Source organism: Pipistrellus kuhlii, unplaced genomic scaffold (assembly GCF_014108245.1).
Source record: "Pipistrellus kuhlii isolate mPipKuh1 unplaced genomic scaffold, mPipKuh1.p scaffold_m20_p_18, whole genome shotgun sequence".
NCBI lineage: Eukaryota > Metazoa > Chordata > Mammalia > Chiroptera > Vespertilionidae > Pipistrellus > Pipistrellus kuhlii.
This window is the reverse complement of record NW_023425493.1, coordinates 3,258,856-3,279,015: the sequence shown is the minus strand read 5'-3', so window position 1 is coordinate 3,279,015 and position 20,160 is coordinate 3,258,856. Positions and strand designations below refer to the sequence as shown.

General features: G+C 54.4%; 1 protein-coding gene across 1 annotated transcript; it reads left to right on the top strand.

Moving 5' to 3' along the window:
- The first annotated feature begins 9 nt into the window (after positions 1-9).
- ITGA10 (integrin subunit alpha 10) lies at positions 10-18,342 on the top strand. Its single transcript, XM_036442742.2, has 30 exons — positions 10-139; positions 1,767-1,878; positions 2,118-2,227; positions 2,437-2,528; positions 2,735-2,849; positions 4,292-4,419; positions 4,817-4,965; positions 6,068-6,218; positions 6,399-6,564; positions 6,643-6,716; positions 6,957-7,104; positions 7,251-7,399; positions 7,620-7,763; positions 7,871-8,074; positions 9,300-9,430; positions 10,092-10,258; positions 10,347-10,489; positions 11,503-11,616; positions 11,798-11,883; positions 12,039-12,177; positions 12,356-12,448; positions 12,595-12,671; positions 12,822-12,911; positions 13,301-13,385; positions 13,541-13,654; positions 14,014-14,094; positions 14,248-14,361; positions 16,375-16,470; positions 17,050-17,163; positions 17,443-18,342. The coding sequence occupies exons 1-30, from the start codon at positions 88-90 to the stop codon at positions 17,506-17,508; spliced, it is 3,504 nt and encodes a 1,167-aa protein (XP_036298635.2). The 5' UTR covers positions 10-87; the 3' UTR covers positions 17,509-18,342.
- The last annotated feature ends 1,818 nt before the right edge of the window (positions 18,343-20,160 follow it).

Here is a 20,160-nt window from a genome sequence, read left to right as displayed (position 1 = left end):
GGGCAGGATGGGAGGGAAACTAACGAAAACAGAAAGGGAGAGGGACAGAGGCACAGAGGACTTCTCACGCGGCCAGAACAGCCAGGCATGGAGCTGCCTCCCATCCCTCACCTGTTCTTGTCCCTGACGGTCCTGACAGGTGAGGGAGGTCCACCTCTTGGTTTCTGATGGGGAATGAGGACAGTGGAGTGTTTGGCTGGGACTCCAGGGTTAAAATTATTTGGGAGTTGGGGTGAAAGGTTAACGCTGAGTCTCCATTACTAGTGTGTCTGTATGTCTGTGTGTGTGTGCACGTATGTGTGTGTGTGTTTGCACGTTTGCATTTTTATGCCCACAGCATATGACCGCTTAAGTATTGAGGTTGTCAGAGCCTGTGTAAGATTTGTGATCCAATTATCTAAAACCTGGGTCCTAAGCTCTGGAGAAGTTAGGGGACTACAAAGAGACAGGATGTGACCTTCTACGTGGCCACTCTGATTCCTATTCCCCCCTCCCTTCCCCTCCAGCCCCTTGGTGGTCTCTGGAGCCTGAGGCGTAGCTGACTAACCCTGTGGTCAGAAGCCTGGGTTGATCGAACCAATGAGCTACAGTTCCTAGTCATACAGCCCCGGCATTTTCTGGGTGCAAAAAGGTTCACATACAAAACACCTTTTTGAAAACGGGCATGGTTTGAGGCAGAGCTATCGCCATTGGCGGGAGTGGGGTGCTCTGAGAGGGGGTGGCTTGAAAGGAAGGAGATAGACACGGGGAAAGAACCATGGGAGAGACCAGAAGCTGGAACTTTTCCTCACCAGAGCCCTGTAATCTTCGTTTCCTAAAATACCAGCTCTGATTTTAAAGGGATGGGAGGGAAGCATCAGCCAGAACCTGATGGGGGGTGGGGGAGTGACATCTTAGGGAGGTCAACAGCTAAGGAAGAAATTCGGAGGGCAGTGAGGAGGGTGGGTACGTTTAGAAAGGAAGCTGGTGGTTTTGGGAAACTTTATGGCGAAGGGACCCTTGCTAGGATGAATGGCAAACCATGTGTGTGGGCAGGCGAGGGGCCCCACCCAGTTAATTGCCACTGAGGTTTTCAGGGCTGGGATCACCCGGAGACCTACACGTTGGAGAGAGAGAGTGAGCGCGTAACAATGACGCTGGAGTCAAGAGGGAGAGAGGAGAGACCCGGACATTCAGTGTTCCTTCGTCTCCTCCCCTCGGTCCTGGTTTTGGGGAGAATTTGAAAGGCACGGTTGTTCTGGGGCTGCAGACCGTCTCTCCCCCTCTTTTAACCCTCAGCTTGGGGAGGAGGATGTGTAGGAGGAATGATGCGGAAAAGAGGAACCTGACCCAGGCTTGTCTGTAAATTAGATTTCAGGGGTTGGGTGGAAATACAGCTGTGCATGGCAGAGGGCCACAGGGTAGGCAGCTGGACACAGATACAGGAAGGAGACCATCCTTGCCTGGAGCTCTGAGTCCATGACATTGACAGAGCCCAGGCAGCTTATGAGTAACTAGAGGCCCGATGCATGAAATTTGTGCAACAGTAGGCATTCGTCCACCACCACCCTCCCACCCTCACCCCCCACCCCCGCCGGCACCGGCTTCCCTCACAGCCCCAGCTTCATCCTGAAGGTCCTCCTGTCTAATTAGCACATTACGATTTTCTAATTATAGATAAGCAGAGAAATAGACGAATAGCAAAACATGCCCTTCACAGCCTCTGTCTGGGCATTCCCTAGCCCCTCTGCCTGCAGCCTGCTAACCTTCTGACCCCGGCCCCCCAGGTCTCTGCTCCCCCTTCAACCTGGATGTGCGCCACCCACGTCTTTTCCCAGGGCCACCCGAGGCGGAATTTGGATACAGTGTCTTACAACATGTTGGGGGCGGACAGCGATGGTGAGGAGGAAGCCGGTGGGCCATGAGGTGGGGGCTGTGATGGAGCTATAAAGGGGGGAGGCAGAGGGGAATCTCAGGGAATCAGGTCTGTGGAATGGCTGGCTCCAGATTTGCCAACCCATGCACTTACCCTCTGGACTATCTCTCCCCCTCTTTTTTTTTTTTTTTTTTTTTTTTTTTTGTATGGCCTGTCTCAGAGGTCATGGTCACACTGTGCTTATATTCATGCCCTCCCCCAGGATGCTGGTGGGTGCCCCCTGGGATGGGCCTTCGGGGGACCGAAGGGGAGACATTTACCGCTGCCCCGTAGGGAGCTCCCACAATGCCTCATGCGCCAAGGCCCACTTGGGTAAGATGCCTCGCTCTTCTACTCCTAACCCCTAACCTTCAGGCGCTGGTCACTTTGACTCCTTATATCTCACCTTCACCCCCATATCCCATATACTCCCTGTCCTCGACTTGACCCTGATCTCTCTTCAAACTCTTCCAAAATCACCCTGAATTCAAGCACCCATCTGTGACCCCATGATCTCATTCTCTTCCACCCGCTCCCACCAGGTGACTACCCACTGGGAAATTCCTCTCGTCCTGCTGTGAACATGCACTTGGGGATGTCTCTGCTGCAGACGGATAGCGATGGGGGGTTCTTGGTGAGCGAAGGAGAGGGTGTGGCTGGGTCTCTGAAGGTTGATGGCGGAAAAAGAGCAGTATGGTGGTGAGGAAGCTGGTCTATGCAGAGGGTCAAGGAGTTAAAAACTCTAGAAAGTAAGGGGGGGGGATCTTAGTGCCTCCTCCCAGGCGCATGTTCTGAGGGTGCCCCCCAACCTGGGAGTAACTGTCTCCCGCCTCCCCCCAGGCCTGTGCCCCTCTCTGGTCTCGTGCTTGCGGCTCCTCTGTCTTCAGTTCTGGAATATGTGCCCAGGTAGATGCTTCATTCCGGCCCCGGGGCAGCCTGGCGCCCACTGCACAGCGTAAGCCAGAGGGAGGGCTGCGGTACAGTCCTCAGCACCGGGCGCAGGGTGGGGGAAGGGTGGGCGTCAGGGTCTGATGGGCCTGCATGGCTGTCCTCACGGCCACCTGATGTGTCTGCACAGGCGCCATGCTTCCTGACAGGTTAGAATTCAGACGCAACCAGAGCACTAAGACTCCACGAACTGATCAAAACAACTTCCAAACCTCAACTCTCACTGGGTCCCTCCACACCCTTGGGGACAGCGTTTACCTCACCGTTCTCCAATGTGTCGTCTGTTTTTATACCCCCATCTCCCTTTGTTTAAAAAGTTCTCTACCCAAATGCCTCAAACGTCTCCAGTCTTCAGCATCGGCTCAGCGGCTGCCTCCTTTGATTCCCCACCATCAGAGCTGTTTCTACCTGGCGTTCAGTTATTTTTTTGGTGATATGTGTATACTAGGGGCACAGTGCACGAATTTGTGCACCTTGAAAGGACCTGTGGGCCCTGAGACCGTGGTGGGCAGAGGTCTCGGCCCATTCTCCATGCACCCACCTGGCCCCTCCCACTGCAGCCCAGCCCCTTGTCTGCCAGCAGCCTTGCTCCCGCTGCGGCTCTCCCACCCACTGACAGCACTGGCCCCGCTCCCATCTGCTGACAGCGTGGAGCGATTGAGACCTGCAGCGGATGCGAGTGGTGCCATCAGTGGGCGTGTGCACACAGCTGCTGCCCTGATCACCCCTCAGGAGCAGGGGGAGGTGGAGAAGCCCTCAGGGGAGGTCAGGCTGGCACCAGGCACCAGCAGCAGGTACAAGCAGTGGGTGAGACCATGGTGCGGGGGAGCAAAGAATTTTCCGTAACCACCAGAGGCTTGCCCCAATGACAACGACCAGCACCCCACCTTGGTCTGGTGCCCTGCTATACCTGCTCCACATCCTGCCACGGCCAACACCCACCATGTCCTGCACACGCCCCCTGGTGGTCAGCTCATGCCATAGCAACCGGTTTGTGTTGTTTTTTTCAGTTCAGTTGTTTCAACGTTTAATCTATTTGCATATTAAGGTTTTATAGAGAGATATAGAAATATCAATGATGAGAGGAAATCATCATGGCCACCTCCTGCATGTATGTGAGGATTGAGCCTACAAATGGGGCATGTGCCCTGACTGGGAACCAAACTGAACCATGACCTCTTGGTTCATGGGTTGATGCCCAACCACTGAGCCACACTGACCAGGGTGGGTTTTTTTGTTTTTTTCTTTTTGTATACTGCACGTATGCCCATCTCTCCTTTTATTCATTTCCACATTTACCCAGGGCCCGGCATACTAACTTCCTTGCATGACAGAAGAACCTAATAAATGTTTGAATTGAATGTGCCCTCCTATGACCTCTTCCCTCGTCGCCCTCATGCCCAATATCCTGTATCCCTCTGTTCTCTGTCACCACACCCCTCCTCCTAGGCTGCCCCACATACATGGATGTTGTCATCGTCTTGGATGGCTCCAACAGCATCTACCCCTGGTCTGAAGTGCAGACCTTCCTACGCAGACTGGTGGGAAGACTGTTCATCGACCCAGAGCAGATACAGGTGAGAGAGGTCAATAGGGTGGGCTTGGAGGGGAGAGGCAGGGAGGGGGGAGATAAATGTAGGTAGTGTCTTCAGGCGCTCACCTTCCCTCCCTTACACACTTCCTTCTCCCTCCCCCCTTTCATACACACATTTCAAATAAAAAAATATATATTTTATTTATTTCAGAGAGGAAGGGAGAGGAAAGGAGAGATAGAAACATCAGTGATGAAAGAGAATGGTTCATCGATTGTCTCCTGCACAGATATTTGTCACGGATGGATGGAGCTCCCCCACTGGGGATGGAGCCCTGACCAGGAGTCAAACCAGGGCCTCCTGATTCACAGGTGGACACTCAGCCACGGAGCCGCACCAGTTGGGCTACACACACTCACTTGACTGTGCGCTTCGTTCTCAGGTGGGGCTGGTGCAGTACGGCGAGAGCCCCGTCCACGAGTGGTCCCTGGGAGACTTCCGAACCAAGGAGGAGGTGGTGAGAGCAGCGAGGAATCTGAGTCGGCGGGAGGGGCGAGAAACAAAGACGGCCCAGGCAATAATGGTGGCCTGGTGAGCGCCGGGCAGGGGATGTGGGAGCAGAGGGAGGAGGGCCTGGACGGGTGAGGGCAGGTTTGGAGGGCGGTGTGCGCATCCCAGGATGCCCTGCGAGCTTATCTTCGTGTGAACGCTAATGGTGGGTGGGGGAAAGCGAAGTTGGCCATCGGTGCACTCCCTCTCGTCACATTTCTACACAGTATCTGTCTGTATCGCACCCTGCTTCTGCTTTGCTGATCTCTGCACACAGCTTCTCCCTCCAGCCTGTCACTCCCACTTTGACCTTGACCCTCAGGTTCCATCACTCATACCCCCGCTCACTTTCCAAACACGATCTTTCTGGGAAGACTAGCCTGACCGTTCGTATTTAGTCTACATTCCCTTAATCCGTGTCCTCCCAAATGCACTCTTGGCCAAATGAACGTAGGAATGAATGAATTCCATACTTACTGCTCTGGCTGGGTAGCTCATTTGGTTAGAGCATCAACCAAGGTTGTGGGTTCGACCTCCACTCGGAGCTCATACAACAATCAACCAATATATGCAGAAATACATAGAACAGCAAAAATCTTTCTCTCTTCCCCCCACCTCAAATCTATTTATAAATAAATAAACGAATTTTATATTGATGTGCATTGATGATATGCTAATCTATATGTTCTATGATATTCAAGCATTTGAGCTCTTTTTTTTTAACAAGGATTGTTTTTATTTTATTATTTTTAAAGTATATTTTATTGATTTTTTTTTTTTTTTACAGAGAGGAAGGGAGAGGCATAGAGAGCTAGAAACATCGATGAGAGAGAAACATCAATCAGCTGCCTCCTGCACACCCCCTACTGGGCATGTGCCCGCAACCAAGGTACATGCCCTTGACCGGAATCGAACCTGGGACCCTTCAGTCCACAGACAGACATTCTATTCACTGAGCCAAACCAGTTTCAGCAGCATTTGAGCTCTTACTGTGTGTCTGTCTGCATGCTAGACACTGTGGGGGGGATGGACTAAAAGGCAAGATGCCGGACCTCAGTGAACTGGTGGCGCTGGTGTGTGTGTGTGTGTGTGTGTGTGTGTGTGTGTGTGCAGGTCTGATCACACCTCCTTCCTCTCTTCTCAGCACAGAAGGATTCAGCCAGTCCCGCGGGGGCCGCCCGGAGGCTGCCAGGCTGCTGGTGGTGGTCACTGACGGGGAGTCACATGACGGAGAGGAGCTTCCCGCGGCGCTGAAGGCCTGTGAGGCCGGGCGAGTGACCCGCTACAGCATCGCCGTGAGACTCTGCTCCGGGCCGAAGGCTGGGGGGGACGGTGACATCTGGACTGGGAACTTGAGAAAAGTCACTTCCCAGACCCCGGCCAGCTTCCCCTCCCTCCACTTTGGCCGGCTGTGCTCTGTCCCGGCTCTGCTATCCCACTCCGCACAGCCCGCAGACCACCTGCTCTGACCCCAGGTCCTCGGCCACTACCTCCGGCGGCAGCGAGACCCCAGCTCCTTCGTGCGGGAAATCAGGGCCATCGCCAGCGACCCGGACGAGAGATTCTTCTTCAACGTCACCGACGAAGCCGCGCTGACCGACATCGTGGACGCGCTGGGAGACCGGATTTTTGGCCTTGAGGGTAAGGATCCCCTTGAGGAAATGGAGGGGGGGAGGGGGCTCTGGAGTACAGGGGCCTCAACGTTGTCTCCTGCCCAAGGGTCCCATGGAGAAAACGAAAGCTCCTTCGGTCTGGAAATGTCTCAGATCGGTCTCTCTGCTCATCAGCTAAAGGTGGGACAGCCCGACCCCTCCACGCATGACCCCCCTCGACCTCTGACTCCTTCCAGCCTCTGGTCCCGGCCCTTCAGCCCCAGGGTCCTTCTCTGATCCCCCTCTCACCAGGGTCCATGCTGACGGCTCCCTGCTTTCACCCTGCCCCTGGCCTGCGCTCGGGCCCCCTCCCCCCGGAGAGCTTTGCTCGGACGCCCCGCTGCCTGTCCTCGCCGTGACCCTGCCTCTCCCGCCCCACAGGACGGGATTCTCTTCGGGATGGTGGGGGCCTATGACTGGGGAGGCTCCGTGTTGTTATGGCTTAAAGGAGGCCACCACCTCTCCCCGCCACCGACGGCCCTGGAGGATGAGTTCCCCCCTGCTCTGCAGAACCACGCGGCCTACCTGGGTGAGCAGCAGGGGTGGCAGAGCCTGGACGATGGGGGACTCTCCCCAGGGTGGGGAGGAGGCGCTGCCTCTGCCGCTCTCCCTGGGACCCTCCCAGGCCTGGAGGGATCCGCCCATCCTGACCCCATCTTTTCCTTCCACTTCCAGGTTACTCTGTTTCCTCCATGCTTTTGCGGGGCGGACAGCGCCTCTTTCTCTCAGGGGCTCCCCGGTTTAGACATCGAGGAAAGGTCATCGCCTTCCAGCTGAAGAAAGACGGGGCTGTGAGGGTGGCCCAGAGCCTCCAGGGGGAGCAGGTAGGGCCTCCGAGGGGAACAGCCCGTAGGGAGAGGGGCCTGGGAGGTCTGTGCGAATTCTGCGTGGCAGAGTCTGCCAGGGGCGTGAGGACCGGAGCGGCAGGTGCGGGGGGGGGGGGGGGGGGGGGTGTTCCCACTTGTTCACAATCACCTGCCTTTTTCTCTGGGCTCACCACTCCCCTCACTCACCTCCCCTCCTTCCCCCCCCCCCACTCCCCAGATTGGCTCCTACTTTGGCAGCGAGCTCTGCCCAGTGGATACAGATGGCGATGGCACAACGGATGTCTTACTGGTGGCTGCCCCCATGTTTCTGGGGCCGCAGAACAAGGAGACGGGACGTGTGTATGTGTACCTGGTGGGCCAGGTGCGGCGCGCTTGCCGGGGAAGGAGGGGGAGGGAGGCACGGGGATGTGCGGGTGGCCGAGCGGTGGGACAGTCAGACCGACACCTCTCTCCTCCTGCCTCCGCCAGCAGTCCCTGCTCACGCTCCAGGGAACACTCCGCCCGGACCCGCCCCAGGATGCCCGGCTGGGGTTTGCCATGGCCGCCCTCCCTGACCTGAACCATGACGGCTTTGCGGACGTGGCGGTGGGGGCACCGCTGGAGGACGGGCACCGCGGAGCGCTGTACCTCCACCACGGGACGCGGCATGGAGTCAGGCCCCGCCCCGCCCAGGTCAGGGAGCCACGTGAAGCAGGGGCATCGGGAGCACGGGAAGGGGGCGTGGTCTCTGCTTATCAGTGCTCCCCTGGACGTGGGACCCAAACTGAACAAACGCTTTTTTATTAGTACAGCAGCCCCCCCACCCCACGGGGATATGCTCCATGACCTCCAGAGGATGCCCGAAACGGCAGATAGTACCAGACTTTACATATACTGTGTCATAGGCCTGTTCCTATGCATACATGCCTATGATAACATGTAACTTATAAATTACACACAGTAAGAGATTACAATAATGAAACACAACAATTCTATATAATAGAGATGTAATATGCAAATTGACTGTCACGTCCTCACAAGATGGCTGTCTACAACCAGGCCAGCAGGGGGGTTAGTGAGGGATGACCAAATGACTGAACAGCAGGCTGCATGAGGCCACCAGGCCAGCAGGGGGGGCAGTAAGGGATGATCAGGCTGGTGGGGGGGGGCAGTTAGGAATGACCAGGCCAGTAGGGAGGGGGTAGTTAGGGGTGACCTGGCCAGCAGAGGGGGAAGTTAGGGCGATCAGGCAGGTAGGCAGGCAGGTGAGTGATTAGGAACCAACAGTCCAGAATTGTGAGAGGGATGTCTGACTGCCGGTTTAGGGCTGATTCCTGGGGTTGGGCCTAAACTGGCAGTCGGACATCCCCCAAGGGGGTCCCAGATTGAAGGTGCAGCCTGGGCTAAGGGGACCTCCCTCCCCATGCATGAATTTCATGCACCGGGCCTCTAGTATGCTATAATAAAACTCATATGAATGTGGCATTATTAAATAAAATAAGGGTTACTTGAACAAAGCCGTGTGATGCCTTCAAGTTGAGCTGATAGCTAAGACGGCTGCTAAGTGACTCACAGTGGGCAGCTTAGTCAGCGTGGCTGCATTGGACAAAGGGATGACTCACACCCCAGGCGGGACAGAGTGGGGCTGCTTAAGAGTCTGTCCCACTGCTCAGAATGGCACACGTTTAAAACTTAGGAATCGTTTGTTTCTGGGATGTTTCGTTAAATATTAACAGCAGAGGGTGAAACCGTGGGTAAGGGGAGACTACTGTGGTAAGAGGTGAGGCGGATACAGCTGCTACAGGAGGGCACCCTGAACAGGCAGGTTCCTCTTGTTCTGGTGAGAGAACCAGGAGCCAGGCGGGAGGCCTGGAAAGCAGGGCGGGAGTCCCTGCTCAGACGCCCCTCTCCCCCTCAGCGGATCGCTGCCGTCTCCCTGCCCCAGGCCCTCAGCTACTTTGGCCGAAGTGTCGATGGCCGGTTCGATCTGGATGGGGATGACCTGGTGGATGTGGCTGTGGGTGCCCAGGGGGCGGCCGTCCTGCTCAGGTGAGTGTCCCGTTTCAGGCACCGAGGACAGCTCAGCGTGGCTGCTCAGGGCAGGGATTTGCAGTCACAGGCTCAGATTTGGATTTCTCAGTCAACTAACTCTGGGCTTCCACTTCCTGGTTTTTAAAATGGGAACAGTCCTACCTAATAGGCTTATTGTGAGGATTAAATGAGGTAATCCATGTAAAGATTTTAACCCAGTGCCTTGCACAAAGCAAGTACTTCTTAAATGTTAGCTGTTACCACCTGGCCACATGGCTCAGTGGTTGAATGTCGACCTATGAACCAGGAGGGCACAGTTCGATTCCTGGTCAGGGCATATGCCGGAGTTGTGGGCTTGATCCCCAGTGGGGGGCATGCAGGAGGCAGCCAGTCAGTGATTCTCTTTCATCATTGATGTTTCTGTCTCTCTCTCTCTCTCTCCCTTCCTCTCTGAAATCAATAAAAAGATATATGTTTTAATATATATAAATATTATACTATATATATATATATATATTTCAATGTTAGCTATTATCTGACTCTGTCGGAAGGATCAGGGGAGGGTGACCTGTACACCAAGCCCCTCGTTCTCTCCTTTGACCTCAGGAGGCAAACGCTGGGAGTGGATTTTCTCAAGGTCTCTCCTCCGACTAGAATTTCTCTCCCACCCTGTGCCCAGCTCCCGGCCCATCGTCCGCCTGGCCCCGTCCCTGGCTGTGAGCCCGCCGGCCGTCAGCGTGGTCCGGAGAGACTGCGAGCGGCGGGGCCAGGAGGCGGCCTGCCTCTCTGCGGCCCTGTGCTTCCGAGCGACCTCCCGCACGCCGGGCCGCTGGGACCGCCGGCTCTGTGAGTGCCCCGGCGCCTCCCGCCCCGCCCGCCCCGTGCCAGCCTCGCCCCCGGCCCTCTGACCCTCAGTCTTGCCTGCCCCACGCAGACCTGCAGTTCGCAGCATCGCTGGACGAGTGGACGGCGGGGGCGCGGGCAGCCTTTGACGGCGCCGGCCAGAGGCTGGCCCCGCGGCGGCTGCGGCTCACGGTGGGGAACGTCTCCTGCGAGCAGCTGCGCTTCCACGTGCTGGTGAGGGGGTGGGAGCTGCTGTGCCTCCGGGCCTGGGAGGGAGGGGGAGGCTGGGTCAGAGGAGGAAGCTCAGCCATTCAGACTTTGGAGTTGGGCTGGTCTGGGTTTGAATTCTAACTGCCGTTTACCACCTGTGCGATCTGGAAAGCGGGGTTCCTTGCCTGCAAAGCAGGGAGGTGGGGGGTTGGAGAAGATGATAATAACTGCATCACAGGAGTTGTATTAGAAGCAAATGTGGCTGAAACAGGTGTGGCTCAGTGGATAGAGCGTCAGTCTGTGGACTGAAAGGTCCCAGGTCCGATTCCGGTCAAGGGCATGTCCCTTGGTTGCGGGCACATCCCCAGAGGAGGATGTGCAGGAGGCAGCTGATGGATGTTTCTCTCTCATCGATGTTTCTAACTCTCTATCTAACCCTTCATCTCTGTAAAAAATCAATAAAATACATTAAAAAAAAAAAAAAAGCAAACGTGGCCCTGGCCGGGCAGATCAGTTGGTTAGAGAAGTGGTCGGCAAACTGTGGTTCGCGAACCACATGCGGCTCTTTGGTCCCTTAGGTGTGGCTCTTCCACAAAATGCCACGTGTGGGCGCGCACGTACAGTGGGATTGGAACTTCGCGGCCCACGAGCAGAAGTCGGTTTTCGGCCTGGGCGAGTCCATTTTGAAGAAGTGGCGTTAGGACACTCAAGGGGCCAAGGAGCAGCATGCGGCTCACGAGCCGAGGTTTGCCGACCACTGGGTTAGAGCACGTCCCCTGTGCCAAGGTTGTGGGTTTGCTCCCTGGTCAGGGCACAAACAGGAACCAACCAATGAATGCATGACTGAGTGGAACAACAAATTGATGTTTTTCCTCTCTCTCCCTTCTTCTGTCTCTCAAGTCAATCAGGAAATAATTTTTTTAAGAAAGAAGTAAATGTGATAGCATTGCTAAACAGTGCTCAGCAAACGGTCACTGGGATGACTACATTCTGCAGGGCCTGGGTTGCCCCCTGACCTTGCCTCCGGTTTCCCTCAGGATACATCAGACTACCTCCGGCCGGTGGCCTTGACCGTGACCTTTGCTTTGGACAACACCACAAAGCCAGGCCCTGTGCTGGAGGAGGGCTCACCCACCTCTATACGGAAGCTGGTCAGCAGTGCCACGCCCTGCCCGGTCCTGGGCCCCAACTCTGCCCTGCCCTGCTCAAGAGAAAGAGAGGGGAGGGAGGAGATGAGGTCACGGGCACCCCCTCTTCTCTCCTGGCCTTCCTCCCAACGCCAGTCCTGTCTCCTCGCCTTCTCCTCAGCCAGGGCCCTCCTCTCTCCTCCAGGTGCCCTTCTCCAAGGACTGTGGCCCAGACAATGAGTGTGTCACAGACCTGGTGCTCCGAGCGACTATGGACATCAGAGGCTCCAGGTGGGGTGGACGGGATGTGGCCGCACCAGGGTGACCGGAGCCAGGCTGGAAGGGCCTGGAAGGGAACTGGAGGGTGGCTCTTTGCCCAGAAAAACAGAAGTGAGGCTTCTGGCGTACCTTCAGCTCCTGCGTTCTCCCTTCTGCACCTCTGCTAGGAAGGACCCGTTCGTGGTTCAAGGTCGGCGGAAGGTGCTGGTGACGGCCACCCTGGAGAACAGGAAGGAGAATGCCTACAACACCAGCCTGAGCCTCAGCTTCTCCAGAAACCTCCACCTGGCCAGCTTCACTCCTCAGGTGTCGGAGGTGGGGGGGGGGGGGAGGGTTGGGGAGGAGGCGGGGAAGGAGGAGGGAGAAGAGAGGGTATTGTCCTCAGCTGCAGGGACTCTAGAGAAAGGCTCAGTGTTTAGGGGCCACGGGCAGGAGAGCGGTCGCAGCCCCAGCTCCGCTCCACCCCCCGTGTCTCTGCTCCCAGAGGGGCCGGTCGGTGAAGGTGGAGTGTGCCGCGCCGTCTCCTCACGCCCGGCTCTGCAGTGTGGGACACCCCGTCTTTCAGACTGGAGCCAAGGTGAGTGAGAGGAGAAAGGGGCCCTGGGAGAGCAGGGGCGGCACGGAGTGGGGCCTGGGGGCTGGAGGAGGAGGCACAGGGGGCCTGCTCCTTTGTAGTTGCCCTGTGACTAGGACTGTACCCTGACCCGTGTCTCCTGCCTCCAGGTGACCTTTCTGCTGGAGTTTGAGTTTAGCTGCTCCTCCCTGCTGAGCCAGGTCCTTGTGAGGCTGACTGCCACCAGGTGAGGCACAGGGACGCTCCTCCGCCCTCTCCCGGTGGCCTCGGTGGTTGGGTGGGATGTGTGTTGGGGGAGGGGGATACACAGCCTTGACCCCTCTCCTCCTGAGCGGGCGTCTGAGACGGGATGTCAGCCTCTCGCCTTGCCCTCCAGCAACAGCCTGGAGAGCAATGAGACCCTTCACGATAACACAGCCCAGACCTCAGCCTACATCCAGTACGAACCCCACCTTCTCTTCTCCAGGTACGGCTTGGTCCCCTCTGGGACCCCCCGACCCCGTTCTGACCTCAGACTCATAGTCTGTGTTTCCACCTCTCCCTTCAAGCCCTGGGGGCTGCTCCATCATTTTGCCCCCAATCCCACGCATGCCAAACCTTCTCTTTTAAGCATCATACTTTCTCCCTAGGGGTGGGGCTTTGCTGGGCTTGGGGACTGGAGCGAGGGTGGGGGATATGGGATGTGGCCATAGACGTTGTTCGTCTGCCGTGTCTCATGTCTCTCTTCTCTATGTACCCCCACCTCTTTGTTCACGTGCTGGCTCGGCCTTCCCTGACTCCATTTATGCATTGGCCATGTGCCTGTGACTGTGTCATGGCTACGGCCACGTCCTTCCTGACCCGGTGTCCATGCAGTGAGTCCACTATGCACCGCTATGAGGTTTATCCGTACGGGACCCTCCCAGTGGGTCCGGGCCCTGAATTTAAAACCACTCTGAGGGTGAGAAGCTGGGGGGCCTTGGGGTGAGCAGGGGGAGGGGGAGGCGTCCGGGGGGAAAGCCTCTCTTAGATGGCAGTGGGACCTAGGCTACAGAGGAGCAGATGACGAAGGATCTTCTGTCTCCTGCCTCTTCCCGTGTTCAATCCTCCTCTCAGGTCCAGAACCTTGGCTGCTATGTGGTCAGTGGCCTCGTCATCTCCGCTTTCCTTCCCGCCGTGGCCCATGGGGGCAGTTACTTCCTGTCGCTGTCTCAGGTCATCACTCACAATGTGAGTCTGGGCTCCGGGGGGATGTGGAGCCCTCCACCTTGGTCTGGTGGACTCACCAGCCCCTTCTCTGCGGGGTCCTCAGAGCTCCTACCCCCGGGGGGACCTTTCCTTTGGGGGTGTGGCTTCTTTGAGAAGAAAGGAAGGGATTCCCCCGCTGTAAGAGTGGGCAGTTGCCGCTTAGCATGAAGTGGCTGGCCTCTCACAATCAAGAGCACCTATTTGTTGTTTCACTTATTTATGCATTCATGGGTTGATTCTTGTGTGTGCCCTAACTGGGGATTAAACCTACAACCTTGGCAGAGCGGAATGACACTCTAACCAACCAGCGGAATGACACTAACCAGCCCCATCTCTCCCAGGCGAGCTGCGCCGTGCAGAATCTGACTGAGCCCCCGGGGCCCCACGCACACCCAGAGGAGCTCCAGCACGCGGGCAGGCTGGTATGCGTCACAGGACGGAGCAATGTATGGGGGGGGGGGCACAGGGGGGGGGGACGGACAGTGGCGTTTGGAGCCTTCGGGCTGGGGCAGAGCCTGGAGCGGGGAGTGGGAGGTCTTTCCTCCACGCCCTGACCTGTCTCTCTCTCGTGACAGAATGGGAGCAACACTGGGTGTCAGGTGGTGCGGTGCCACCTCGGGCGGCTGGCGAAGGGGACCGAGGCCTCTGTCGGACTGCTGAGACTGGTGCACAATGAGTTCTTCCGGAGGGTAAGCCTTCATTTCCTACTGCTCTTCCCTTCCGTTCCCATCTGGAACCTAAGCACAGGCTTTGCAAGTAAACAGGCCCGTGTTCATATTCCACTTTGCCTCTTACTAGCTGCTGGATGTTGAGCAAGTTATTTCATCTCTAAGCTTCTTCCTCCTCATCTCTAAAGTGGGGGTGATAACACCTACTTTCAAGGGTTGTTGTAAAGAATAATTGAATAATGAGATGGGCTCATTAAAAGCTAGTTATTATCCTCCACTTATCATCCCTTAGTACTATACTGATCATCAATCAACATTGATAGGATACCTAAAATCCAGTCAATTAATAATCCATAAAAAAAAAAAATAATCCATCAAGTGCCTACTATATAAAAGGTTCTGTACTAGGAGACTCTGAGGAGACTGTCCCCAATGGTTAGCGCCATGTTTAAATCATTGTAGTGACCTAACACATTTCTGTTAAATAAATGAACAAATAGTAGACTTACATGCAGGATATGTATTATAAGGTAGTCAGAAGTAAGATTATATAGTTGAGAGAAATCTAAATTATAAAAGATCTCTAATGCTAGGGAGATAAAATGGAACTTAATATGATTGACAATTAGGAGTCAGTGTGAATTCCTGAGCGGGGAAGTGACATCTTCATTGTGACAGCTGCTCAGTGCTGGGGTTAATTACTGTGCATCCTCATATACCATCTGCTTTGAATAACACAGCATCCCTGGGATGCAGGCTTATGTTTTAAGGGAAGTTAACTCTGACAGACCATTCCTCTCTACGTCTGGTTCTCTCTTCATCTCTCTTTGGCATCCTCTATTTTAAAAATAACATTTTATTGATTTTAGAGAAATAAAAAGGGAGAGAGAGAGAGAGAGAGAGAGAGAGAGAGAGAGAGAGAGAGAGAGAGAAACATCTGTGAGAAACATCAACATTGATCAGCTGTCTTCTGCATGCTCCCTGCTGGGTATGGAGCCCACAACTGGGTCATATGCCCTCACTGGGAACAATCGGTGACCTCTTGGTACATGGGTCAATGCTCAACTACTGAGCCACACCATCTGGGCTTTGGTATTCTCTTTTTAATTTATTATTCTTTTTAAATGTTTTAACTGATTTTAGAGAGAGATAAAGGGAGGGAGAGAGAGAAGCACCTGTTTGTTGTTTCACTTATTTATGCATTCATTGGTTGATTCTTGTGTGTGCCCTGACTGGGGATGAAACCTACAACCTTGGCAGAGCTGAATGACACTCTAACCAACAAAGCTGCCTGGCCAGGGCACTCAGCCATTCTTTTAACAAACATTTATTATGAAACCACTAGGTATTTGGCACTGTGCTAGGTACTAGACACTAGGAACACATAATTAAAGATTTTTAAAAGTATGTTTTTATTGATTTTAGAAAGAGAGGAAGGGAGAGGGAGAGGAAGCGTGAGAGAGAGAGAAAAAAAACATTGACCGGAAGCCTCCCATATGCACCCCAACTGAGTATTGAACCCACAACAACCTGGGCATGTGCCCTGACCAGGAATGGAACCAGCAACCTATCAGTACACAGGACAACGCTCAACTAACTTAGCCACACTGGCAGGGCTAGGGACACTAAATTAATAAAACACAGCCCTTATTAATTAAAGACAGAAAAGGAAACAATATTATAGCCTTATCAGGGAAATACTTTCTGAAATCCCAGAGGAGGTGATGTCTAAACCTCAACCTAAAAGAGGGGTAGCCCTTAGCCAAAGAAAGGGAAGTCGAATGCGCTTCAGGTAGAGCAGACAGCATAGCGAAGGACCCTAGCTTGAGAGAACTTCCATAACTTAGATTCCTCTCATTTCTCCATCTATGACCCCTTTTCTCTTTCCCCGTTGGTCTCCAACCTTTACTTCTGGTCTTCAGAGTCCTGAGAGCTGAGTCTCTCAGCCTCATCTTTGTTACTGGGGCTCCAATTGCCATCCTCCCCTCCCTGAGGATGGCTCACTGAACGTCTCCCCATCTCCTCGTTCCGCAGGCCAAATTCAAGTCCCTGACAGTGGTCAGCACCTTCGAGCTGGGAGTTGAGGAGGGCAGTGTGCTGCGGCTGACCGACGCTTCCCGCTGGAGTGAGGTGGGCTGGAGGCCGAGTGTGAGAGCTGTGGACACATCGATGGGCTGCCTCCCAGATGGGGGTGGGGGTGGGGAAAGGACACGTGTGGGCTGTTTTCAGAAGTGTCTTCACCAGGCAGCAATCGAGGAGTCAGAAGTGACAAGTCAGGATGCTGGGGTCCCACTGCCCCCTCTCCTGCCTCCGTTCCATTCCTTTTAGTCTTCTATTTGGGGGCTGGCTTTGCTTGAATGTGGGGCGGCTAGCTGGATGAGAAGGTGCTGGTAAAAGACCATCTCACTGATCTAGGGGAAATGGTGAACAACGTAGACTGATGAACAAGAACAGACCCAGAGATAAGGAGCCATGGGTCAGACTGTTGGACCTCAGAGGGAGGGTGGGGATGAAAGGGAGAGATCAACCAAAGGACTTATGTGCACACCTATGAGCCTAACCAGTGGTCGAGGACATTGTTACGCCCTGCCCTCTCAGACATGAGTGGGGAGGGGTGGGAGATTGGAATGGGGGGTTGAGGACAAATATGTGATACCTCAATCAATAAAGAAATAAAACAAAAAAAAAGACCTCTCTCCCCCCACACAGAGCCTCCTGGAGGTGATCCAGACTCGCCCTGTGCTCATCTCCCTGTGGGTCCTCATTGGCAGCATCCTGGGCGGGCTGCTGCTGCTGGCTCTCCTTGTCTTCTGCCTTTGGAAGGTAAGCAGGGCTGTGCTGGGAAGGACCGGCCTGGTGCCCGCCTGTCCTTGATCGTCGCAGGGAAAACCGGGTTTGTGCGGGGCAGGCGGTGGGTGTCATGCCCACCCTCCTCCCCTGAGCTCCACAAACAGCGGTTGACTTAAACTACGCCAAATAAAATAAACGGGAGCCTCATGTTTGGAAGCAGAACCAAAGTGAAAACTTCAGATACGTCTGAGGGCTGCTGGCAAGGCCCCCGGGCAGGCCATTTGACAATAACGCTTATCTCTTCCTGTACAGCTTGGCTTCTTTGCCCGTAAGAAGATCCCGGAGGAAGAAAAAAGAGAAGAGAAACCGGAGCAATGAATGTAGAATAGAGGGTCCTGGCAAGTCCTCCCTGGGAGCTTCTCCAAAAGACAGTGCAACAGAATGGAGGCCGGGGGCTCCAAGGGGACAAGAACACGCCCCGAGACAGCCTACCCTCCCCTGAACCCTGACCTGACTTTGGAGTCATGAGGAAGCTGCTGGCCAGAGATGAGGTCTTACCTCAGACAAGAAGGGCTGGCACCCAGACTGGGAGCACTCCCACTGTCTGCTCTCCTGCTCATGCTCATGGTTCCGCGGCCAGCTCGGGGGCCTTTTCCTCTGGCCTCGGGAACCGGGAATGTTCTGCCTAGGCCCCTGCCTCCTCTCAGAGTCCCTCTCCGGCCTCCCGCACCATTTGGGAAGGGTGAGGCTGTCTCCCTCTGTCCCCTGCCTCTCATCTTCCTGCTGGCTCCCCGCTCCGCAGGAGGGAGCTGACGTTGGCTTGAAAGAAGTAAAGTCAACATCTGCTGCTTTCCTCTGGAGCCTGGTGATTCAGAAAGCCAACTGGGGAGAGTCAACAGGAAAAAAGAGGGAGGAGGAAAAGCCACAAGAGACATTCTGTACAATTCCAAGGAACAGAGGAGCCTTTAGACAGGCAACTGCCATCCCCCTGAAACCCGAGACGTGGCGGTGTGCTGGCCCGCCCTCAGGTGCTGGGGAAGCAGAGCTGGTCCAGGCCCGCTGGGTCTGGGTTTCCCAGCTCCCACCATGCCCTGGGAGCGAAGCCAGATCCCCGAATCACTGGAGCCAGGGGCCCCCAGGTGGCTGGAGGTGGAATAGCAGAGCCGTCTGGATAACCCAGGCAGCCTTTTCTCCTCCCTCAGGCCTCACAAATTTCTCTCCTCCCTCAGGCCTCACAAATTTTTATTGAGCCCTCTGTAAACTGCAGAGAAGGGAAAGGGACCCTCCCACCTCACCAGCTCCGGGAAGCAGCAGCCCCAGGGAGTCTGAATGAGTGGGGTATTCATGCATTGAGGAGGAAGCCAAAGTGAGTGGCAGGAGGTCTCTGAGGAGCCAGCCCTCCCTTGCTCAGCACTGGCTGTTTAGCACAAACAGCTCCGCGGAACATGTTTCTGGGGCAGCTCCTCCTTTGCAGGGCTTCACTGGTGGCAGCACGTTGCCAGCCCCTGCCTGATGTTTACTAGACATTCTCAAGTTCATTTCCATCTCTGGACCACCCCCACTCCATCCCCTTTTTTGGTCCTGGCCGGTTAAGAGAAACTGATTCTCATCAACAACTGGGTAACTTCTACTTCTTTGTCATCAAGACTGTGGATGCCAAAATCAGTTGTTGGTCTCCAGGGCGCAGCACCCAGAACCTGTCCTTCAGGGCTGTCCTTGAGGCCCACAGTATTGACTTTGGCATGTCTTGAGCTGTTTGCAGAGGGCATTGTCTCTGTTGTCCAGCACGGTGGACAGCATATCAGATGGCCAGAACAAATAAAGGTCCGTGTCAAGTGACTTCCGTTCTTTTTGAGTCCCCTAGGATAGAGAGGTTTTCTTGGTTCCCCTGAGGTGAGACCTTAAACAACTGAGTCCCTCAAAGGCAAAGTTATGAAGCACTTGAAATGTTTTCTGTGCCTCTCCCCCTGCAATGAGCTCTAACCTCCTGTGTAAAATGTGGGGTTTGGGACGCACATAGGCCTAGATTGAAGCCCCAGGTCTGCCATTTATTAGCTAGTGGCCTTGGGTAAGTCATAACCAGCCCATGGCTCAGATAACAAAAGGCTGTAAGAGGTTAAGAATGAAAACAGACTGGGGTTTAAATCTAAATTCTACGGCTTAAAACTTGTTTGACCTTGAACAGATTTGACTTCTCTAAGTCTTGGCTTTCTTATCTTTAAACTTACTAGGGTTGTGAGACCTCAGTGAGATAATTTAAGTGAGTATATGCTAAGTCTTCATAAATGGTCATTATTGTTATAAATATATTTTGTTATTAAATAACCTACTTGCCGTGTATTGTGAAGATAATAGAACGAGGGGTATAGTAAGCCAACAGGCCATGCTCCTGACTCCCCTTCCTTCACTGACGCTGAAGATCTGTCTCTTCTGTACGCTATTGTCGCCTCCCACCAACTCTTACCCTGCGCCTCATCCCCTGTGAATTAAGCCCTCATGCCCACCGAGGTAATAAGTAGCTAATGAACTTAGGTTGTAATGGTAGAAATCAAATCTACTGTATTTCTTTAGGCACCCAGAGTTCTTGTCTTACCCTCAAGGGACATTTGCACCTCAGCAATGGCCTAGAGACTGTCCCTGCCTTTGTCACCTGATCTGAGAATGGTGGCATCTGGCCTACTAGGCAGGGACAACTATTCTGTGGAAAGCTGGTGAGTTACTTTGTGGCATTAGCAGTCCATGGTGGCCATCAATGTACTTCATGTAGGCAAAAGCTTAATCAGCCTGTATGGAACATCCTGTTTATAGAGCTGGGATGGAGGCCATGGTTATGACAGATTTCCCCTTTTTATCCATGCCAGAGGGAGATGGATTTATCCAGAGGGAGATGGATTTCCTTGAGGACTGGTTCATCTAATTTTTTTAAAAGATATGTTTTTATTGATTTCTTAGAGAGAGGGGAAGGAAGAGGAATAGAGAGATAGAATCATCCGTGAAAGTGAAGAAAACATTATCTCTTGGCTACCTCCT

What these genes read in the sequence shown, in the direction of transcription:
- ITGA10 (XM_036442742.2), top strand. Translation starts at nt 88, where the DNA reads ATGGAGCTGCCTCCCATCCCTCACCTGTTCTTGTCCCTGACGGTCCTG. An exon ending in CCGGATTTTTGGCCTTGAGG is followed by an intron (nt 6,565 to 6,642) that starts GTAAGGATCCCC and finishes CTCCTGCCCAAG; the next exon opens with GGTCCCATGGAGAAAACGAA. An exon ending in CCACCTCTATACGGAAGCTG is followed by an intron (nt 11,617 to 11,797) that starts GTCAGCAGTGCC and finishes TCTCTCCTCCAG; the next exon opens with GTGCCCTTCTCCAAGGACTG.